Here is a 24296-nt window from a genome sequence, read left to right on the forward strand (position 1 = left end):
GCCTGCTGCCTCCTGTGCTGCGACACATGGCCCCTGGGCATGTCCGGCAGCAATGGTCTGAAATCTGTCTTTCCCATTCCAGAGGCCTATATTTGCTGCTCACCACCGTAATCTGCCGGCCCGATGCACAGAGCATTCAAGTGTCCCCTGCAGCGCAAACGGGCACGGGTGGCTATCAGGAATCAGCTTCTGTCGCTTCTGCTGAAAGTTTATGCCGCTGCAGGCGCAGTGCCAGAATCCATGCTGCCTCTGCAGTCGCATTGTAACAGGCACCATCCCACACGGCAGCACTTGGCCATGCCCATGGTGGTGGGCCAGGGCACAAGCAGCCACGAGCCACAGCTCTATGCTTGCTTCTCTGCTGGCATGCAGTGTGCTGTTGCTGGGGGTGGCACATCAGCGGGTTCACGGCAGCTGCGTCATCTGCTGCTAGGCAGATCTTGACTATAGAGCTGCCGCTCAGGCATGAGCAGTTACTCCTTCTTTGGTCGGTCTTGCCATGGAGCTCTATGGCCACTGTCAAATAACCACAGAGGCTGTTCAGATGTCATGCTAAGCCATGGTAGAGCCCACTACCCATCTTGCAGCAAGTGGTTTGCTACCGTGGTTAGTCCATGGTTAATTAACCACCATCGTTTGGAAAAATGCTAAACATCATTGCTTAGCATGATATCTGAACAGGCCCATTATGAATCATCATCATCTTATTTTTGACTTGGGATTTTACAGCTAGAAGAATTCAGGTTACAAGGTAAGACTAAATATTATCTGAGTTCAGCACACTAACTTCAGTTTTAAAAAGTACAGCTACAATTACCCCAGAATTTGATTCATTTATTCAACCAATGCTGCTGGTTAAAGGTTAGGCTAAATATTAATAATATTCTTCAAAACTCCAGACTCTTTGTTAAGCTGTTGTAAGATCAAGGTTATGTCTGTTACACATCAAGGATAAAAAGCTAGAAATAGCTTTTAATGAGTTAAATACATTAAACCTATTTCAAGAAAAAGCTGTTGATTAGAATGCTGGATCACACACTCTAAGACGCCAACCTGTTCCCACTTTCCATGCTGCTAACAAGGATGTGAGCAGATGTTTTCTTTATACATTATATGGATATTTATGTAGATACAGAATACAGACACATGTCTACAATGGCCTCTGAGCAGTTTACTTCATTTGACATCTAATCTAGCTAGGTGATTATTCTACAATTCCTGTCACCATGCTGCACATCTTAAGAAAGTATTTTCACAAGCAATCCTATGCATGTCTACTCAGAAGTAAGCACCACTGAGTTCAATTGAATTTACTCTCAGATAAGTGTGCATAGAAATACAGCCCTAATATTCTGAACATTTTAAATGGGAACACAATGCATCATATATTTTACACGATTGTTTCCATATCTGAATATAGCCATTTTCACCAAGAAGAATTTTAGCAGAGTCTTGCACTGTATTTCTTGTTAAAACAAACACAGCATTCAAAAATTATCTTACAGAACCACTCTAACTGCATGTTTCTCTACCAGTTAAAGTTGTCCCTCTATATCAATCACTTAACAATTTGTTCAGCTCTGATGACTGAACGTTGCAAGAGCATGTCAAAACATTTACCTGACAGACATATTTGTTCTTCCATTTGCTCAGCACACACTGACTGTTTTGCATCAGTTCCTGGAAAACAACAGAAAATAGACAGTATATAAATAGTTGTACACATTTCACTTGTGGTTAAAGTGCTTCTGATTTTCAAGTAGGAGAGATTTTCTGACAATCTAAACAAAGATGCAACTGTTTTGGATAGCCCAGCACACAAAAGAATATTTATCACCAGAAGGGATGATCTTTAATGAAAATTAAAGCTGTTGAAAGAGAACTGAAAACCTGGATTAATTGTTACTATGCTTGAAACTTTCTGAAAGATACCTCTAGCTCCTGAAGTGTGTCACGCAGCTTTTCTGGACGTTTGTTCTTAAGTACCCAAGAATAATCTCGAGCTAGCAAATGAAAAACATGATAAGATATTGCATATACATACTAAATAACTGTAACTAACAATGGATTTTACTTCAAATTTTATTAGTAATTTTTAATACAAAACATTCAGATATTTACAACACTGGAACTTATATGGATGAACATTATCCTGAAATGTGTTGTTTCAATACATTATAATTATTATCCATCTCACAATAATTTTATTTATAATCCACACTTTCTCCCCTTAACATAAATTAATTCTGATACAAGTGTGATAGACCAAATTATCTTAAAATCACTTTGATACTGGTGGTGTTTCTACCTTTTTCCAGAAGGATAGCATACACTTTAGCAACTGAACACAGACCCATTATCATCAACTCTAAACTGGTAATATGAAGAACTCCTTTCAAGTAACACAACAAAATTATTTTAGGACAATATGGTTTTGGGTACCCTGTTATATCACTGATAAGACTAAGTATTTCCCCCCAAAATCTGTATATCCAAAATGTATGGGTTGTATCCAATCCTGTCAGTTTGCCTGTGGAACAGAAACCACTAGTGAAACTAATTTCACTAGTGGTTTCTATTCCACACAGAAATTGGATGGAATCCATGGATTAAATCAGCATGCCCAGTTTAACATCTGTGACAGATTACTTGTGTTAAATTATAAATGCATCTTAATCTGTATAGAGTAAAACACCACCAAAATTGTGTTTTTTCCACTACTACCACCCACTTTCAAATCAGCAGATATCAATTTAGAAAATACACTTGTCCATACCTAGTTTCATTCTTCATTCAATATAGCATGTATATGATTTCTTTTTAAGCTAATTAAACCCAATTGTATTTATAGTGCAGAAGTCTTAAGCACTCATATTAAACAGAAGTAGTATCAACTGTCCATTATTCTAAATAAATGACAAAATAATAATTTATTATAAAAAATGTGACTATAGGTATCTGTCAAACCAAGCCATGGAAAAAGGTTCAGGTCCACACTGCAGAAAGTGGGAAGCCAGCAATCTCTTTGCAATGCTTTTACTAACGTTTCCATCCCCTCCATGTATCTACGAAATCAAAGATATGGCTGCATGCTAATGTTCCTGAATGCTGGACTAGATGGGCCCTTGGTCTGATCCAGCATGGCTTTTCTTATGTTCTTATAGACATTTAATAAAATGGTCACTATTTATTTACGCATTCAACTTGCAGCAAATCTGCTTCCAAATTTGGTCTGAACCTTCATGTCAAGTTAATACAGGGAAAACCCCACTGGGATCACAGCTGAAGGAGCACCAAACACGTCATACAATGCATTTACTTAGAGACAATGGATTTTTCTATTCATTTTTATGAGGAAATAAAAGCATATTAAAATTTCTCCAACAGAACTTTTGATGAAGATTTTGGTGAAAGCTGAAACCTGGTAATCTGTGGAGCAAATCTAATTCTATATGAATTTCTAAGTTTAATTACTATAAGAAGTGATACAGTATGGCCCTGAACCTGGATGCCCAGGTCTCAGCAGTGGCCAGGACTGCATTTGCACTGAGGCTAGTGAGCCAACTGTGCCCGTTCCTAGAGATGTCTGATCTGGCTACGGTCATGCATGCCTTAGTTACATCCTACTTGGACTACCATAACGTGCTCTACATGGGGCTGCCTTTGAAAACTGTTCAAAAAATTGGTCCAGAATGCTGTGGACAGACTGTAGATGGGGAATGGTTACAGGGAGCATGTGACTCCCTTGTTATATCAGCTTCACTGGCTACTGATCTGTTTCTGGGCAGAATTCAAAGTGCTGGTTATGACCTATAAAGCCCTATACGGCTTGGGACCAGGCTACCTGAAAGACTGCCTTCACTCATATGAGCTTGCCTGGTTCTTAAGATCTTCTTCTTTTGTGACCTTCACAGAACCATTTGGTGGCGACCCGAGAGAGGGCCTTTTCAGTGGTCGCTACTAGGCTGTGGAACTCCCTCCTGAGGGAAACTAGGTTCGCTCCCTCTGTGCTATCTTTCTGCTGGCAGGCAAAGACCACTTTACTCAAGGAGGCTTTTGACCTGTAGGTGGGTCTGTTGGGTTGAGTGCTATATTTATTTTGGAATTGTTAAGTTTTTATATTGTATTTTAATGTATTGTTTAATTGAATTGTCTGTAAGCTGCCGTTACTGCAATTTTTTGGTACAAAGGTGGGGTACAAATCAAACCAATCAATAAAGGCTCCATCCATCAGCCTAGCTCCTCCTGTCTCAGAACTGTCTCTATCAGGAGCCATTAAAGCTGGCTGCTTCAGAGGGAGAGGTATGACAGCAAGACCTCCTCTGTTGATCTGGCCAAAACCAACTGCCACTTGTCTCCCCCCCCCCCAGCTGTTCTCCATCATCACCCATTCCACCTGGTCATTACACAACTTGATTATTTAACCATATAAATGGGTTGGTACCTACAGTAGCTTATTTTCCTCTTCATTTCCTGCTCTTTTTTCCTTTTGTACCGTTTATCTTTGATTTTAAGGCATCATTTTAAACTGTAAGCTCTTCTGACTCAGTGCATGGAGGCAGTAATGGTCAGGGTGAGGTCTAATACACTGAAGCTTAATCCAGAAAAGACTGAGGTGCTCCTGGTTAGGAAAAGGACAGGTCCAGGAAGAGGGGGTTCTCCCTGTTTTGGAAGGGGCAGCACTCCTGGACCTGGCTTTGTTTCTGGATGTACAGATAGCAGCTGTGGCCAGGTGTGCTTTTGCCCATCTTAGGCTTGTGTATCAACTATGCCAGTTCTTGGAAAGGTCTGTTTGTCCCCCTCTCTCCCTTCCTTCCTCTGCCTAAGATGTTTGTTTTTTTTATTCTGGAAAACATTTGACCTACCAGACTGTGGAGCTTTATTTGTTTGCTCCCTTGCTTTTTAGGCTGTCTTTAACTGCTGTATCTCTCTGCAGCAAATCTGTAGTTATATTATTCAGTCCACAAATATCTGATGTTTAAAACACTTACTCGACCACACTACTGTTATAATTAATGCCTGCCAGAATATTATTGCTATACTGGTCGTAAGAATGTAAGAAGAACCATGCTGGATCAGACCAAAGACCTATCTTGTCCAGCATTCTGTTCCTACCATGGCCAACAAGATGCCCATCAGAAGTCCATATTCCATGAGTGCAATAGTACCCTTCTTCTTGTGTGTCCCTGGCGACTGGTGTTCCAAAGCATACTGCCTCTATTACTGGAGGTAGCACATAGCCATCAGGGCTAGTAGCCACCGATTGCCTTATCCTCCATGAATTTGTCTAATTCCCTTTTAAAGGCATCCAACTTGGTGGCCATCACGACTTTTTGTATAGTGAATTCAGCAGTTTAACTATGAGCTGTGTGAAGAAGTACTTCCTTTTATCTGTCTTGAAACTCCCACCACTCAGCTTCATCGGATAACCCCAGTTTCTAGTATTGGGATGGGGTGCAGGGACAGCGTTTTTCTTCCTATCCACTTTCTGAAAACCCTGCATAATTTTATATACTTTTATCATGTCGTGTCCCCCACCTTAGTCGCTCCCCCCCACAAGCTAAACAAAACCAGCTCTGGTCCCAGAATTGTATAATGCTAAAATGCGCTGGTCATTTCAGAGGGAACAGTGTGATGAGTCAAACCATAATATTGCTATGATATTGTAGACAAATTCATTGATACAAAGATTATGATAGATATCTTTTAAGCAGAAAGAGTAAAAACAAGAAGAATCCTATGTTATATTATGTCTTCAACTTGACAAAAAGAAATAGGCAACCCAATGGGCCAATATATTCAATATGGAAATGATAAATCCATTCAAGTTAATAACATTTGAACCAATTTGTGTATTACTTGTGTGACATTCTATCTCAGACTATGGTTTAGATTCTGACAAAGTTAGTCAGGAATTTAGCACCTTTGAAATCAATGGGACAAGGTAGTCATGACTAACATAGGCTGGATCCAACTACAGGTATGTACAAAGAGTTGACTTATTGACTGAATACCTTTTGATTTTAAAGTGTTTTAAACAACGCTAAGGTTTGACCATGATACTCAGTCATGTGTATTTTTCTCCCCAAACATTAACCAAAAGCAGTATGGAGGCTGCAATCTTGAGTGGCCAGAGTAGGGTCTGCTTAATCCTTTCCATGCTAGACTTTCTTCTACCCAACAGCACCTTCCCATAAGTTACACTTCCCCTTGCAAGGAAAAAGTTACAGGTATCTGAATCTTTCCCACTGCAGGGGGATTTCATCTTGGGAAAGCGATACTGAACAGAAAAACAGGCAAAAATGAAAGGGTAAGCAGTCCCTTCCTTTCCCTCAAGCCAGTCCTCTGCTCAAGACTGCTAACTCTGCAGATGATTTTTTTTTAATGTCAGAGGAAAAAATACATGATTGAGTCACAAGAAGAGCCATGCTGAATCAGACCAACGGCCTACCTAGTCCAGAATTCTGTTCACACCATGACCAACCAAATGCCTATGGAAAGCCCACAAGCAGGACATGAGTACAATAGCATCCTCCCACGCACGTTACCCATTAACTGGTAAGCAGAGGCATACTGCCTCCAATACTGGAGGTAATATATAGCCACCAGGACTAGTAGCCACTGATAGCCTTATCGTCCATGAATTTGTCTAAGCCCCTTTTAAAGCCATCCAAACCGGTGGGCATCACTACATCTTGTGGCAGCAAATTCCATAAGTTAACTATGAACTGTGTGAAGAAGTACTGTCCTGAGTCTACCACAACTCATTGGATGACTCTGGGTTCTAGTATTATGGAGAGAGAGAGAAAAACTTATCTCTACCCACTTTCTCCTCACCATGCATAATGCTATACACCTCTCTCATGTCTCCCCTTACTGGCCTTCCTTCCTGATAGGGGAGCTGCTCCAGTCCCTTAATCACTTTGGTTGCCCTGTTCTGCACTTTTCCCAGTTTTATAATATCCTTTTCAAAATGCAGTGACCAGATCTGTACACAGTACTCCAAGCATGGTTGCACCATAGATTTATATAAGGACAGTATTATATTTGCAGTTTTATTTTCAATTCCTTTTCTAATTATGCCAAACATGGAATTTGCCTTTTTTTGCAGAAGCCACACACTGGACCGACATTTTCACAACTATCCACAACAACCACAACATCTCTTTCTTGGTCAGTCACTGCTCAGATGCCATCAGCATATATGTGAAGTTGGGATTCTTTGTCACAACGTGCATCATTGTACACATGCCTACACTGCACCGTATTTGCTATTTTAATGCTCATTCCCCAGTCGGAGAGATCCTTTAGGAGCTCTTTGCAATTTGTTTTTAACTATCCTAAATAGTCATCAGCAGGTTTGGCCAACTTACTGCTCACCCCTAACTCCAGATCATTTATGAACAAGTGGTTTAAGCCTAAAGTTAATTTATCTATAGTAACAAGGAAACTTAAAATAGTGCTTACATTCTGCTAGCTGTTGCTTCTCATATAGGTAACCAAAGTTCATTTGTGGCTCTAAAAGAAGAAAAAGGAAAGCTGAATAATCTTGAATGATTATGATATATTTTGAAAATATATTTGATGGGGGGGAAAGTTCAAACGTCTTCCTATCCTGAACAGATTAAATCTGCAGTGAAATAAAGGTTTAAACAATCCCAGCAGGTGGGCCAATAATACCAAGGTTTTAATCTAATCAGATAATGCATTGCAACAGAATGCAAACCAGAAGCTGAGTCAGTCTGTCATCAAACTTGTGGAAGCTGTGTAGAATGCCCACACAAGCCACCACTTTAACCTGTACTAAAACAGGAAGCAATTCTAGCTGAAAAGACCTTTTGGTCCATCATGAATCTTCTAAGATTAAAAGGATTAATCAGATAAAGAAAACTGATCATTCACTCTGAATGCCTATTTCAAATATCAGGTAAGGAGGTTCCAGGAAGCCAGCACCAATGCACTCCTGTGAATTTATAATGCCCTCTGCTGGAACTCCAATAAGATAACTGGAATACTCAGTATCAATCTAAAATATCACATTACATTTTAAACCTATCTTTTTATAGAAGGAGGTTAAAACCTTTGAAGTATATACTGTCTTTGTTGACCCAGTGTTTAAAAATAATTTAAACCAATGGTTTAGCTATAATTAACTGAAGAGAAATTCAGGCTGCACAGTACTATTCATACAACACAGTAAACCATGTTGTTCCATGAGAAAACATCTATTCTCAGGCAAATGCATTTAAATGCATAAAATTGTGGGCAAGTTTTTGAGATCTCCAGATCTCTTCATCAGGCAACATGTTACCAAATGTGGGAAGCAGGGGGAGGGGGCGAAGAGAGTGGGAGAAAAAGGTTTACTTGCTGCTGAAGTCACGAAGTCTGCATGGTTACAATTTTAAGATGAAGTGTAAGAGATGGCACAGGCTTAATAAATACATTAGGCTGTACTAGGTGTTATACAAGTTTCAAGTCACACTTATTCCCCCATTTTTGAAGACATCAAATCCAGTTGTTACTTATATTTGTCTCCAATAATTCATTAAAATTTTACTATACTTAATGCATAAGGTGAAGGAAAATATATTTTTATTCAGCTTTGAGAGCTAAAACCCCTATTTCTGAAATGCTTAAAGTTCAAGAGCATATGCACATTTTATCATTATAAAATATTTGCATCTTACCTGGTTCCTTCTTGTCATAATAATGATAGATCCCAATGTCTTTGTCTACATAATTAAGGAAAAATAATGCTGAATTATTCTAGCACTTGAAATGAAACAAATTCCTTAGTGGTGGGGGCAGGGCTGGAAACTACTTTATGGACAGAACTGAGAATCAATGTATGCAATGGTACAAATATTGGAGTTTCAAATATGTATGCTGGGGATTGGGGGTCTCTCTGCTCATAAGAAGAAGCTAAAAACTCAACATTTGACACATTTGCAAGGCTCTTTCCCTAGTTACCAGATGGAAATACCTGGGTGGAAGTTTCACATGCAGTTAAACACCATGATACTTGGAAAAGGTCTCCACTACAAAACAGTAAGGCAAGCAATGTGCAGGTAAGGGTACCCACTGCGGTAAATTAAGGGCAAGCAATGCGATACAGGTTTGCTTCATGTTTGTACAGTATGGATATCTTCCTTTTCAAAATATACCCTTTCTTGAATGAAGAGTGCAGAAGGCCAATGATTCCATTTTATAGCCCTGTGTCCTGCAGAGACCTACCATTGCTCTTTGGAAAAGATTTCTTTCCACCCTGCAAGTTAAGCTGCTGCAAAATCAGTGCAGGTTAGACATTAGCATTTTTGTTTGTTTATTTAGAAATGGTGGGTGGCACTGGGTGGGTGCAGAGCAAAGAGCAGGCTTTTGTAGAATGTATGTTTCTGAAAAGGAAGTACAATGCAGCACATATTAACGGAAACTGGATCTTGACATGACTTGGTAAGTTTCTCAGATTGAAAAGCTAGAGAATTGGTAGCAATTTTTTTTTTTTTTACCTTCTACATGTAAGGTGCTCTTCAAAGACCAAAGATGCATTTCAGAGAGAAAGACAGTCATCTGAAGCAGTCTATAGCTGATTCTAGAGAGAAGGTAACAAAGCAAAATTATTGTTAAGCTGAAAAAAATATTGTTAAGCGTTAATAAAAAAATCTAACAGCAGGAGTGGCCAATTTTCTAATGATTTCATAAGCAAAAAGCAACTTGCAGAGACTTTATAAATTATATTTATGCCTACTTTTCCAGTTTCTAGATTAGTCCTGAGAGCAGGCTTTTCTGCCAGTGACTACTTGCATGCAACATGAGGTACACTACTATAGTCTGGTAGGACCACCAGAAGATGGGCAAGGGATTCATCTTCATAAAGGTCCAGCAGTTGCTTTTCAATATGGTGGTAGTGGTAACAACATCTCTTCTCTGAAAATATTTCATTGATATTTTAATATTAATGGATTTTCAAAAAGCTTTTGACAAAGTGCCTCACCAAAGACTCTTGAGCAAACCTGGCAGTCACAGGATATTTTATTTAATTTATACTCTACCTTTCTACCAAATCTGCACTCAAGGAAGATTACAAAAACAATTTAAAATAGATTAAAACAATGCACACTTTAAAATTTATTTATTTATTGCATTGAATTGCAATACCACCCAATAGCCAAAGCTCTCTGGGTGGTTCACAAAAAATAAAACCACGAAGTACAGATACCAAAACAAAACAAAAAGAACAATTACAGAATAAAAACAGCACCCAACCCACAGACCCACTTACAGGCGAAAGGTAGATAAAGTAGTCTTTGCCTGCTGTTGGAAGGATAGGAGAGAGGGCGCAAAGCTAGCCTCCCTTGGCAGGGAGTTCCACCGAAAACATGCCTCTGACAGTGGCAGTCTTGAAAGAAGGGCATCTCCAGAAAATCTTAAGGACCGGGCAGGCTCGTATGGGAGGAGGTCTTTCAGTTAGCCTGGTCTCAAACCTTACAGAGCTTTATAGGACATAACTAGCACTTTGAATTCTGCCCAGAAACAGACCAGTAGCCAGTGAATCTGCTGTAATAAGGGAGTTGTGTGCTCTCTGTAACTGGCCCCAGTCAACAGTTTGGCTGCAGCATTCTGGACCAGCTGAATTTTCTCAACAGTTTTCAAAGGCAGCCCCGCACAGAGCGCGTTACAGTAATTGAAACAGGATGTAACTAAGGCATGTGTAACTGTGGCCAGATCAGACATCTTTAGGAAGGGGTGCAGTTCATGCACTAGCCATGCAAATGCACTCCTGGCCACTGCCAAGACCAGAGCATCCAGGTTCAGGGCCAATTCTAAGAGTACATCCAAACTGCAAGCCTGAGTCTTCAGGGGAAGAGTAATTCCATCCAGCACAGGTTGAATCCTGGAGAGGAAAGTAAGAACTGGGATCCTCTAAGGTTCTGTATTTGGATCAGTACATTTTAACTTGTTCATAAATGATCTACAGTTGGGGTGAGCAGTGAGGTGGCCATGTTTGTGGATGGCAAGAAGAATGGACTACATGGAGTTCCAAAAGAATTTCTCCAAACTGTGTGAATTGGTAACGAAGTGGCAAATGTGGTTCAGTGTAAGTGTGAAGTGATGCATCTTGGGCCAAAATCTCTAACTTCACATATGCACTGATATGGTCTGAACTGGCAATGGAATAACTAGGATGGAGATCTTGAGGTCATGGCAGATAGCTCAATGAAATCAACCCACTGTGCAGCATCTGTGAAAACACCAATTCCATGCTAGGAATTATTCAGGGTTGAAGCCACAACTGAACCAGCTTTTTCAGTGACCCCCAAACTCAGGAATCAAGTCACCAAGTTCAGTTACCTCTCTTTTCTGGAAACCTTTAACAACTAAGAAGTTATTTTAATGCCACCTTCTGTACTATAGTTATTGCTGCAATTTTGTTAGTACCTTGTTTTCTTTCATTGTAACCTGTTCTGTGAACATTTGTTGAAAAGTGGGCTACAAATTTGCCTAAATAAATAAAGACTTAACGTGGGATGAAGGTAGGAAAAAGGCAACAAGGTGATCTTGTCTATTTGAATTTCTTAACTTTTTCATAGGCAATAGTAGGGAAAAAGTATCTTATCTCTTGTAATTCCTATCAGAATGTACAACAGATGTCTTCTTCACTGAACATTTGACACAAATAGTAACCTTTAAGACAAACTGCAAAAAACAACCCAATGGCGACCACATTCACTAATAACAGAAATCCTAGCGTCTTCTATTGCTATAAGGGTATTAGAATTCTCTGAAAACATTAGGATTAATTTCCTATCAACAATACTACAGTCAATTAGCTATCAGGAGTAAGACAGCACACTGCTTTCAAATGTGTTTTTGGAAATACAGAGTAATGAGTCTTTGCTTCTTTTTTATGACCAATCTCTCCTTCACCAAGGAGAGCTGCTCCTTGAAGCATGCGTGATAGCTGAACATTACATTTCAGGCTCAGAGATAAATTCTGGATCCAATCAGATACCTTATGATCAGGAGATAGGTGTTGCAGATTCAAAATGCATAGATGCACCACATTTAATAGTACAAATCATGCACAAAACATGTTTCCAGCAGAAAACAGAAAGATGGTAAAACAAAATGTGGAACCTAGAGAGTTATTGCTAGTATAGCAACATGTATCAAGAATTTCAGTAGTTCATTACACTGTCCTCAGTCCTGGTTTCACCACAAAAATATATTAGGCAGGTTCACACGTCATGCTAAGCTACACTGCTAATAAACTACGCAACTGCTGGGTTTGGACGATCAGTGAGGAAAAGAAGCCACAGTGGCATATTTTCCCTGCCCTGCACGTGCCGCTTGCATGCCCACCATTTCCCTAATCACTCTCACAGTGGTGTGGGTTGCGGTGTTGTCCAAACCCAGTGCATTGCGCAGCAGGGGTAGCTTCCAAACCACTCTGTAACCCCTACAAGCCATGAGGTATGGAGTGGTTGGGAAGCCACCCCAGCCATACACCGCATTGAGTCTGGATGACACGGCAACCTGCGCTGAGGTGAGGGTAGTTTGGGAAATGGTGGGCATATGAGCGGCATGGGAAAAAGAAGCCACTGTGGCTTCTTTTCCCTGCTGATCATCTGAATCTGGCCAGTGTAGGTTGTTCACAGAACAACCCATGGTACGTTGAACAGACGATCAGGATTGCCATGGCTTGTTCTCCCCCCGCCCCCCAGTCCTCAAGCTGGGTCCGGCTCGTATCCCAGGCGTCTTCATAGCGCAATCTGCATCCTGCGATCTCTTGCGCCTTCATATGTCAGCAGACTTTTTACTATCAGTTCGCTACGTGTTTGGGGCATATTTTGCCTTTGCCAGCTCCCAACCAAAAGTTTTCCCATTCCTTTATTTATGTATTATTATTAAATTTATTAATCGCCCATCTGGCTGGTCACCCAGCCACTCTGGGCGATGTACAACATACCATAAAACAATTTAAAACAATAAAATTCTACCATAATTTTTTTTTTAAAATACCCTAACCCACCCCAAATGCCTGCCTGAACAACCACGTTTTTAATGCATGACGGAAGCTCATTAAAGAGGGGGCATGACGGAGTTCCCTAGGGAGGGAGTTCCACAGAGTGGGGGCCACCACAGAAAAGGCCCTCTCCCTCGTCCCCACCAGTCTAGCTGTCCTGGCTGATGGGTCAGAGAGAAGGCCATCCGAGGCTGATCTTGTTAAGCGGCCTGTCTGGTGTTGCTGGAGGCGCTCCTTAAGATAGGCTGGGCCGGAAACATAGAGGGTTTTAAAGGTCAAAACCAACACCTTGAATTTGGCCCGGAAAACAACTGGTAACCACTGCAACTCCTTCAGCACTGGAGTGATGTGATCTCACCGGCGGCTGCCTTTAATCAGGCGAGCTGCCACGTTCTGTACCAGCTGCAGCTTCCGAACCGTCTTCAAGGGTAACCCCACGTAGAGCGCATTACAGTAGTCTAAACGAGAGGAGACCAGGGCATGTACTACCGATGGGAGCAGATGGCCGGGAAGGAAGGGGCGCAGCTGCCGTATCAGATGGAGTTGATACAGCGCTGTCCGGCTCACAGCTGACACCTGAGCCTCCATGGACAGCTGGGAGTCCAAAATGACCCCCAGGCTGCGGACCTGGTCTTTCAAGGGTAGCCGTACCCCATTCAACACCAGGTCAACATCCCCCAGCCTCCTCTTGTCTCCCACCAAAAGTACCTCGGTCTTGTCAGGGTTCAGCTTCAGCTTATTCCTCCCCATCCAGCCACTCACTTCTCCAGACATTTGGACAGGGATTCTACGGCCACCCTTGGTGAAGATTTGAATGAGAGGTAGAGGTGCGTGTCATCCGCATATTGATGACACTGCACCCCAAACCTCCTGATGATAGCCCCCAGCGGCTTCACATAGATGTTAAATAGCATCGGGGAGAGGATGGAACCCTGTGGAACCCCACAAGTAAGTGGCCACGGGTCCGAAACCTCCTCTCCCAGTGCTACCCTCTGGTAGCTGCCGGAGAGGAAGGACCGGAACCACCGCAATACAGTGTCTCTAATGCCCAACCCCTCCAGGCGGTCCAGGAGGATACCGTGGTCAACGGTATCAAAAGCCGCTGAGAGGTCGAGGAGAACAAGGAAGGAGCATTCACCCCTATCCAGAGCCCTCCTCGTATCATCCACCAAGGCCGTTTCTGTCCCATGCCCAGGCCTGAAGCCCGATTGAAATGGGTCTAGATAATCAGTTTCTTCCAAGTGTGCCTTCAACTGCACCGCCACCACCCGCTCAATCACCTTGCCCCAAAATGGCAGATTTGAGACTGGGCAAAAGTTGTTCAGAACTTGAGGATCCAAGGAGGGCTTCTTTAACAGCAGTCTTATCACTGCCTCCTTGAGGGCTGATGGCATCACTCCCTCCTCAAGGGAGGCGTTCACCACCGCCTTGATCCCCTCACCCAGTCTCTCTCTGCAGCTCATAATGAGCCAAGATGGGCAAGGATCAAGTAAGCAGGTGGTCGGCCTTACAGATGAAAGCACCTTGTCCACTTCATCAGGAGGAAGAAGCTGGAACCGATCCCACAAAACTGGTTTGCCACAGGCCGCCTCTTGCTCACTAACTGTATCCACAGTGTGCAGAGTAACACACCTAAACTGATCAATTTTATCTGCAAAGTGCCTTGCCAAAGCCTCACAGGAGGCCTTAGAATGCTCCAGTGGTTCCGGAGCCACAGGACCGACCAGGCTCTGGACCACTTGGAACAGCCTCCTGGGACAGCACTCTGCAGACGCGATGGAGGCAGCATAATATTCCTTTTTTGCTGCCTTCACCGCCACGTGATAGGCTGAAGATACAGCTCTAGCCCGTGTCTGATCGTCTTTGGAGCGAGACTTCCACCACCGGCGCTCTAGCCGTCTCACCTCCTGTTTCAGAGCTCGTAACCGCGGATTGAACCATGGTGCAGTCCGAGCCCTGTTCAGGGGGAGAGGGCGTTTCAGAGCCACCCGGTCTAATGCCCCAGTGATTGCGGCATTCCAGCCACCCACCAGGGTCTCAACCGAGTGGCCGTTGGCATGCCCCAGAGAATCCCCAAGCGCGTTCAGGAATCCATTTGGATCCATAAGACGCCTGGGGTGGACCATTTTAATGGGTCCTCCACCCCTGTGGAGGGGTTGTGGAACCGAGAAGTCCAACGTCATCAGATAGAGATCTGACCATGACAAGGGGGTGGTGGATATACCCCCGACTTCCAGATCACTCCCCGCTTCTCCAGAAACAAACACAAGGTCTAGTGCATGACCGGCTACATGGGTGGACCCAGTTAGAATATGGTGCAGCTCCCAGGAGGCCATGGTCTCCATGAAGTCCCGAGGTGCTCCTGTGAGGATGGCCTCCGAATGTACGTTGAAGTCCCCCAACACCAGTAAGTTAGGGGACTGTACACGCACATCAGAGACCACCTCAAGCACTTCGGCCAGGGAGTCAGTCGTGCAGCGGGGTGGACGGTACACGAGCAGAATCCCCAGACTGCCCTTCGGGCCCAACCTCCAGTACATGCACTCAGCAACCTTGGTCTCCCGGAGAGGGGGTCTGGTGAAGACCAAAGACTCTCGGTAGATAACAGCCACTCCCCCTCCCCGATCCCCAGCCCTCGGCTGCTGTGCATACGAAAATCCGGCTGGACACATGTGTGCAAGGGTTGGAGCAGCAGCCTCGGCCAGCCAGGTCTCCGTAATACATGCCAGGTCTGCACCCTCATCCAGGATCATGTCATGGATGAGGGAGGTTTTCTGGGTAACAGACCTGGCATTGCAGAGCAGCAAACGAAGGCCAGAAGATGGGGTCACGCCTCCCCCAGCCATCCTTTGGCTCTGGACAGGCCCGGAGCAGGGGACAGATACTACACATCTCTCCCTTGTTCCCCTTACCTGGCATGGCCTGCCCCTAGCGCTCCGCCAGCGCCTGCCACCCAGCCTCGGTATGTTCTGGCCCCCAACACTCCCCCCACTGCCTCCATCAGGTGGACACATGCCCCCTCGCTCCCGCCTATCAGGCAGGCTACCCACCCCTAAAAACACAACAAAATCCCCCCCCAACAAAAAACAAACAAACAAAACAATTAAAATCCCCTTAAAAATGCCAGGCAGGAGTCCACAGGGAAGGCCTGGTGGTGGTGGTGGCGGCGGCAGCAGGCCCGGCAGCAGCAAGCATGCCTCTTCCCCGGTGGTGGTGGTGGTGGCTTCTCCTGCAGGCCCTGGCTCTCCCAGGCCACCTCAGCCAGCCAGCTTATGTAGCCCCTCCAGGGAGGGGCAGGTGGAGCAGCACAGCTGGCTCGGTACCTGGGGGCCTGGTCCTGCAGGGACTGGTGGTCTGCCAGGCAGAAGTCCACAGGGAAGGCCTGGTGGTGGTGCTGGCAGCGGCGGCGGCAGCAGCAGGCCCAGCAGCAGCAAGCACGCCTCTTCCCCAGTGGTGGTGGTGGTGGCTTCTCCTGCAGGCCCTGGCTCTCCCAGGCCACCTCAGCCAGCCAGCTTATGTAGCCCCTCCAGGGAGGGGCAGGTGGAGCAGCACAGCTGGCTCGGTACCTGGGGGCCTGGTCCTGCAGGGACTGGCAGTCTGCCAGGCAGAAGTCCACAGGGAAGGCCTGGTGGTGGTGGCAGCAGCGGCAGCAGCAGGCCCCGCGGCAGCAGCAGCAGACCCAGCAGCAGCAAGCATGCCTCTTCCCCAGTGGTGGTGGTGATGGCTTCTCCTGCAGGCCCTGGCTCTCCCCCATATCTGCCGATACCTGCCTGTATTTCCAATAAAGACTGTAAACCTTTTCATGCCCTTTTGTGTTTTTTATTGGCACACTATCTTCACCTGCCCATGCTGCTTGTTTCATTCATTCAGCCTCCCTCTTCCCCGCTCTCCTCTCTGAAGTGGCTCCCACTCTCACTCCAATTCCCCCCTCTGCTCTCTGACTCTGGTTTGTTTTGCAGCGGCAGCCCCCCCCCCCGCCCCCCGCAGGAGGCTTATCGCTCACCCTCCCACCTCCCCTTGTTGCTTCACACAGGGAAATCTCATTGAACTCACACTGCCAAATCTTCTCCACCCCACACACTCCCACCCTGCAGCCTGCGATCTCAAGCAGTTTTTCTGCTAAGGCCCTGCCTCTCCCTTCTTTCCAGTTGTGCCATCCCTACAACTCTACAGGTTTATTTTCTCCCCAAGAAGACCCCAATGGGTTGCAACTCCAAAAAATATCTTTATTAGAAAGAACAGTTTTTGGTGGCTTCTGTCACCACCATAACAACAGCTAAAAAACTACCTTTTGCACTATTAGGCATTACTTGTATGACAGGTGCTGATGGGGAAAGTTGCTGGTTCTAAAAGGGAAAAGCAAGGAACTAGGCCACGGGTTTGTGGAGTGGGGAGCAATTATAAAAAATGAAGTTCTGAGAGACTATGGAGGAGGGGCTTATGTGGGGAAAACTATGCTTCAACAGATGCTTACAGGGAAGGGATGCTTATGGTGGAGGAAGGCTACATTATTCTAGCAAGTGTAACACAGGCTGACAGGAAAGGCACTTCTGCAGTTTTAAGTCCTTTTTAGTGATGGTACATATGTGGTTAATGGGTCCAGATCCACATGGAGATAGCTGAATGGATATTTCTAGCTTCCGCCCTAGGTGCAGATTCGGATGGTGGATTCAAGGGAAGCGGCAGGGGATCATTTGCCTGCCCATTGATGGCAGCAGCATCATTTTCAGCCCCTGGGCCTGGTAGCTCATGGTTGTCCTGAAGGCCTTGCAGATGTTGTGCAGGATGCAGTAAGCAACAATCACATTGGGTACAATGTCTTCCTCCACATCCAGAAATGTGTAGAGGGAGCACCACCACACCTTTAAATGGCCCAAAGCACACTCAACAGGGAATCTAGCACAGCTGTTAAAGTTTTTCTGTTTGGCCAGCCTCAGAGCCTGGTACAGTGCCATAAGACACACAGTTGATGTGCAAAAGCCTGGTCTCCGAGAATGTGGGGGCACATGGGGAGGCAATTTACCATAGCAGTGGTAGTGGTGGTGGTGAAGAATCTGCCCGTGGCTAGCTTGCCTACTAAAGGCAAGTTCCGGAACATAGCCATGTCATGGCTTCTCCCCAAAACCCTTGCATAAATGTCCATAAATCTCCCTTTAGAGCCCACAAGTGCCTGGAAGACCATGTTGTAAAAACGTTTACAATTGTAGAACTTCTCATCCCTCCTGGGAGGAGCTAACATATGCAGGTGCAAGGAACCCGGGGCCACTGCCTGAGGGAACCCCAGTTCACACAAATCCTGCATATTTTTTCTCTCATCCCCCACCTTTACAATGTCAGCAAGGTAGAGCTCGTTCAGAACACACACCATCTCTCTGAAGATTTCTCATGCACTAGACTTCCCTATTCGAAAGGTAGTATTGAGGGGGGAGTTAACCAATGTCGAAAGCAAGTTTGTACAAGGTCAGCCCCAACCTTTATTTTACTGATACGGATTTTTGCATTATCGTGTCTGAATGATGGATTATGGGCCCGATTTCTGATGCTATGATTTCAAAAGTAGCCTGGGACATATGGAAAGTGCTGCAAAATCTGGCATCATCCCAAGCATCCACATCCAGAAATGATTTCCACATGGCTTCGGTGCATGGGAGTGACCACCAACAGATGACACATCTGTCTGCAGTGAGCTTCTCCACCATGGCAGCAGAGAGAGGTATATCTAAATGCTTTTGTTACTACGGGAATACCTGTCATCTTTGAAATTTCTATTCGTTCATGTGGTCCTTTGTTCAGAAACATCAAGTCAGATTTCTTTATATTTACCTTTAATCCTGCCACCTGTTGAAATTCTGTTAATTCTCTTATCAGTTCCTTTATTCCCTTTTCTGAATTACCTAACGTAAATAAAATGTTGCCTGCATATACGTTCAGTTTTAACCCTTTAATATCCTTATTACCCCTGATTCTGTCAGCCAGAAATTCAATTACTATTGTAAACAGAAGTGGTGAAAGACACCCCTGCCTTGTTCCTGGATTAAGCTTTATTTCTTCTCTCTAATCTACTGTACCTTATTTTTGCTGTTGTTTGTACGTATATCACATATTACCTCTATTATATGTTTAAACCTATTCCCCAAATTATACTTATTTAGCAGACTTAATATAAATTTTGGATTAACCATATCAAATGCCTTGTAAAGATCAAGTGTCATTATTACAACTGGGATCTTTCTTGTCTTACAAATATCCATCATACTAAAGACCTTCCTAATTGGATCTGCAATAAACCTATTTTTAAAGAAACCATATTGATCTGAACCTATACAGTCACTTCTTTCAGGCATTTTGCCCATATTTTGGTAAATATCTTATAATCCACAATCAGTAGAGATATTGGTCTATAAGAGTCCAGGTTACATTTATTTTTGTTTAATTTGGGTATCAATGTTATTATAGCTTGTGTCCATGTTTTCGGGAGTGGGGCCCCCTCTTGTATTTCCCGATGTAATTTCTTCAGTTGTGGCACCAACACATCCACAAATGCTCTGTAAACTTCACCTATAAACCCATCTTGGCCTGGAAATTTATGATTTTTTAATTCATTTAAAGCTTCTTTAATCTCCTCTTCTCCTATCTCAGTTTGTAAAAAAACATTTTCTGTTCTTCTTTGAGTAGGGGTATTTTTGTTTTGTCTTGGTATTCCTGAATCTGCTTTATTTCTATCTGTTTCCCTTCATAAAAATCTTTATAATTTTGTAATAATTTTCCCATTTCCTTTTGATCATATATTTTAATTCCTTCTTTTGTATTCAATGCTAAAATTCTGTTCTTAGTTCTTTTTTTCTGTTCGCCAACAATTTTGAGCTTTTTCCTGTAAACTCATAATACCTTTGCTTGACATATAGCATGTCTATCATTGTTTTGTTTATTTCTAATGCCTCTTTCTTTCCTTAATTTTTCCATTTCTTTTCTAATTCTAATCTGACCAGTATGCTTGTACTGCTCCATTAATCTGTTAATTTCTTGATCCAGTGTCTCCTTCTTCTCATCCTTTTTCTTTATTAAACTTAGCTCTTTTATACAAACCCCTCTTATTGTTGCCTTGCCCGCTTCCCATCTAATTGTTTCTGTTGTTTCCCCTGTTTTTTCTTCAAAATATTATTATTATTACTATTATTACTATTATATTTATACCCCGCCTTTTTCCCCAGTACTGGGACACAAGGCAGCTTACAAAAATTAAAACATATACAATTAAAAGATGAAAATATACAAAAGTTAAAATATAAATTAAACAACAATACAATTAAAATTATAATAAAACATTAAAACAGCATTTTAGCAGCTTACCCCCAGGATTCCAACTATGTCCCAAAGGCCTGCTGGAACAAGAATGTTTTAGTCTGCCTCCGGAAACACATCAAGGAGGAAGCCATCCTAGCCTCCCTGGGAAAGGTGTTCCATAGCCGTGGGGCAGCCACCGAGAAGGCCCTCTCCCGGGTTCCCACCAAACGTGCCAGTGACAGTGGTGGGACTGAGAGAAGGGCCTCCCCAGAAGATCTCAGGACTCAGGCAGGTTCATAAGGGAGGATACGGTCTTTCAGATAACCTGGACCAGAGCCATATAGGGCATTATAGGTCATAGCCAGCACTTTGAATTGTGCCAGGAAACAGACTGGAAGCCAGTGAAGCTGTTTTAACAAGGGAGTTGTATGCTCCCTGTAACCAGCCCTAGTCAACAGTCTGGTAGCAGCTCTTTGAACCAACCACAGTTTCCGAACACTCTTCATAGGCAGCCCCATGTAGACGCGTTGCAGTAATCCAAACGGGATGTAACTAAGGCATGTGTCACAGTGGCCAGATCAGACATCTCCAGTAACCCCATCCAACACAGGTTGAATCCCTATTCCCTGATCTGCCTATTGACTGACCAGGAGCACCTCTGTCTTGTCTGAATTAAGTTTCAATTTGTTCTCCCTCATCCAGTCCATTACTGATGCCAAACACAAGGAAAGAAACAGCTTCCTTGGAATCTGGTGGAAAGGAGTAGTAGAGCTGGGCGTCATCAGCATATTGGTGGCATTGAACTCCAAAACTCCAGACCACCTCTCCCTGCGCATTTCACGTAGATATTAAATAACATGGGGGACAGAACAGAACCCTGAGGGACCCCGCAAACTAATGGCCACAGAGTCGAACAGGCATCCCCCAACAGCACCTTCTGAATTTGCCCTGCTAGGAAGGAATGGAGCTACTGTAAAACAGTACCCCCAAGTCCCATTCCAGCAAAGCGTCCCAGAAGAATACCATGGTCGATGGTATCGAATGCTGCTGAGAGGTCCAGCAGAACTAACAGGTACGCACTCTCCCTGTCCAGTTCCCGGCGTAGGTCATTCACCAAGGCGACCAAAGCTGTCTCTGTCCTATATCCAGGCCTGAAACCAGATTGAAATGGATCAAGATAATCCGTTTCATCCAGGAACCTCTGGAGCTGGGAGGTCACCACACAGTCTAATACCTTGCCCCAAAATGGTATGTTACAGACTGGACAATAGTTATCTAGTATGGTGGGATTCAGGGAAGGCTTTTTCAACTGAGGTCTCACAGCCGCCTCTTTTAAGTATAACGGAACAATACCTTGTTCCAAAGAGGCATTAACCACTCCCATTATCCACTCAGCCAGTCCTCCTCTGGCCTCTTTAGTAAGCCAGGAGGGGCAAGGATCCAGCATACATGAGGTAGCTCTCACCACTCCAAGGATCCTGCCCATATCCTCGGGCTGCACAAACTGAAAAGAATCCATCAACACTGAACAAGCAGGAGCCAAAGTGACATCCACAGGATCTGCATCAACTACAGCATCCAAGTCAGAACGGATCCAAGCGATTTTATCAGCAAAGTGCTGAGCAAATTGTTCATAGCGGGCTGTCAAGTGGTCAGAATTTTCACCACATGGGCCAGGATGTAGAAAGCCCCCGGCCACTCAAAACAGCTTGCGGGCTGGCTCCCTGCAGATGCAATGGTGGTGGAAAAGAAAGACTTCTTTGCTGCCCTCACTGACACGGAGTAGGCTTTCAGAAAAGCTCTAGCCCGTGTTCGATCGGACTCATTCCGAGTTTTCTGCCAACGTCGCTCTAGACTCCGTCTCATTCGCTTCATCACCGCCAGTACCCTAGAGAACCAGGGTGCTGGTTTGGCTCCACTCCAGGAGAGGGGACGCTCAGATGCGATTGTTTCCACCGCCCGGCCATTTCCCTGTTCCAGAGATAAGCCAGGGCTTTGACAGAATCGCCTGCTGAGGCAGCAGGAAAATCCCCAAGAGCCGTCAGGAAACCATCCGAATCCATCAGCCTCCTGGGGCAGACCAGCTTAATCGGTCCCCCACCCCTGTAGAGGCACTGAGTTCCAGTGAGTCTAAACCCCACCAGGTAGTGATCTGTCCATGACAATGGAACTACAGAAAGTTCCTCCACACCCAGATCACCGTCATCCTGCTCAGCACAGAAAACTAGGTCTAGAGTGTGACCTGCTGTACGAGTGGGGCCAGAAACCACTTGGGACAGACCCATGGTCATCATCTAGGACATGAAGTTGTGAGCCACTCCCGACAGGACAGCCTCAGCATGGATGTTGAAGTATCCCAGCAGAACGGGCCAAAACTCCATCACCGCTGCCGAGATCACCCCAGCTAGCTCAGGAAAGGAGACTGTTGGGAAACGGGGTGGGCAGTACACCAATAGAATCCCTATTCTGTCCCGAGAACCCACTTTTAAGTAAACACACTCAAACCCAGTAGACTGTGGGCCAGGGCACCTGGTGAGGGGGATAGTATCACGATAGACCACTGCAACTCCGCCCCCCTGCCCCCCAGTCTAGCCTGCTGTTCTACAGAAAACCCTGGGTAGCAAAGCTGAGATAGATTAACACCCCCAACTTTATCCAACCAGGTCTCTGTAATACATGCCACGTCGGCATGCTCATCCAGGATCAAATCCTGGATGGCAGCTGTCTTACCATTCACCGACCTGGCATTCACCAACAGTATTTTCAACCCAGAGGGACTGCTGTCAAGGCTATCCAGGTTATTTGTGTTGGGGACTGTTGGGGGACTGTTGGGGGACTGTTGGGGGACAACCAGAACCTCGTTATGGTCCGTGCTCCCCTGAACACGCAACTGTCTCCCCCCACCATATCTCCCTCTGCCCTGTATAGTTGTGATGGCTGCTCCCTGTGTCGGCCTTCACCCTTGTGTTCCCCCAAAGTGGCTCCCCCAAAGTGGCTCCCCCAATGGGGTGAACCCCTTTGGTGTCAGCTCCTTTGGTGGCCATCCCACCGGTGGCCGTCCCGCCCCCGCAGGAGCCTAGTTTTTATGCCCCCAGCCCAGGAAGATGACACAATTGGGCTGGGAGGGGGTGGCGGTCCTGGGAAAAGCTGCTGAGTCAGGGCTTTAATCCTGCGAAGAGGAAGCACTCCCAGTGATGTGGTGGATCAGGAGTCCCAGAGGCAGAAGCAGAGGTCGCAGCAAGCAGCAGTTTCCCTCTCCTTCCACCTTGCAGTTGTTCTTGGTTGGGGTCCTCCTCTCTCTTCCAAGGAAAGGTGTGGCCCATACCTTTCTATATTCCTTTTAATCCAAGCTTTAATATCTTCCTTAGTTAATAATGTAGGATTCAATCTCCAAATATAATCCCTTTTAATTTCTTGGTCCATCTATACATACAGTTTGATTGGGGCATGGTCTGTTACTTTTATTTGTCCAATTTCCATTTTTTTAAGCCTTCGTAAAAAAGTTTCTGTCGTTAAAATTGTATCCAACCTACTAAAACTTCTATATACGTCTGAAAAATATGTATGACTATAGTCATTAGAGCTTATTTCAATCCAAGCATCATAAATATCATATTTTCTCAAAATTTCCATATACCAGGATAGTCTTCTGTCCTGCTTTAACATTATTCTTCGTTTTGTATCACCCACTGACATTGCCCCCTGCAGATCCAATTTAAATCTCCTACAATGATCCTTTCTGATTTTGAGAATTTGATAACTTCAGTTAAGATCTTCTGTAGAAAGTGTAATTGATTCATGTTAGGGCTATATACTGATGCCAGTGTTATTAAGTCTTTATTGTTATATATCCCCTCTACAAATATATATCTCCCTTTTTATCTTTCATCATTCTTTTTAACTGAAAATTTATCTCCTTATTGATTAATATCCCTACCCCCCTTGTTCTTCTAGATCCTGGAGCTAAGAATTTATGTCCCCATTGTCT

At 44.3% G+C, this 24296-nt stretch overlaps 1 protein-coding gene across 12 annotated transcripts in view; it reads right to left on the minus strand.

The window, feature by feature from the left end:
- The window catches only part of WDPCP (WD repeat containing planar cell polarity effector), a 303153-nt gene that overhangs the window by 180004 nt on the left and 98853 nt on the right, over positions 1-24296 (minus strand). For 11 of the 12 annotated variants that reach the window (XM_084823159.1, XM_084823110.1, XM_084823149.1 and 8 more), the window contains 5 exons: positions 9507-9589; positions 8688-8732; positions 7468-7518; positions 1933-2003; positions 1621-1680 (listed from right to left, as the gene is read on the minus strand). In XM_084823159.1, coding sequence (XP_084679285.1) covers positions 1621-1680; positions 1933-2003; positions 7468-7518; positions 8688-8732; positions 9507-9567 — 288 coding nt within the window. In that variant the 5' untranslated portion in view covers positions 9568-9589. Of the gene's footprint in view, positions 1-1620; positions 1681-1932; positions 2004-7467; positions 7519-8687; positions 8733-9506; positions 9590-24296 lie in introns of those variants that run through there. The other variant, XM_084823194.1, reaches the window with a different exon arrangement.

This window comes from Heloderma suspectum, chromosome 1, assembly GCF_057233095.1.
Source record: "Heloderma suspectum isolate Gila_16-S chromosome 1, 16-S_ref, whole genome shotgun sequence".
Lineage (NCBI taxonomy): Eukaryota > Metazoa > Chordata > Lepidosauria > Squamata > Helodermatidae > Heloderma > Heloderma suspectum.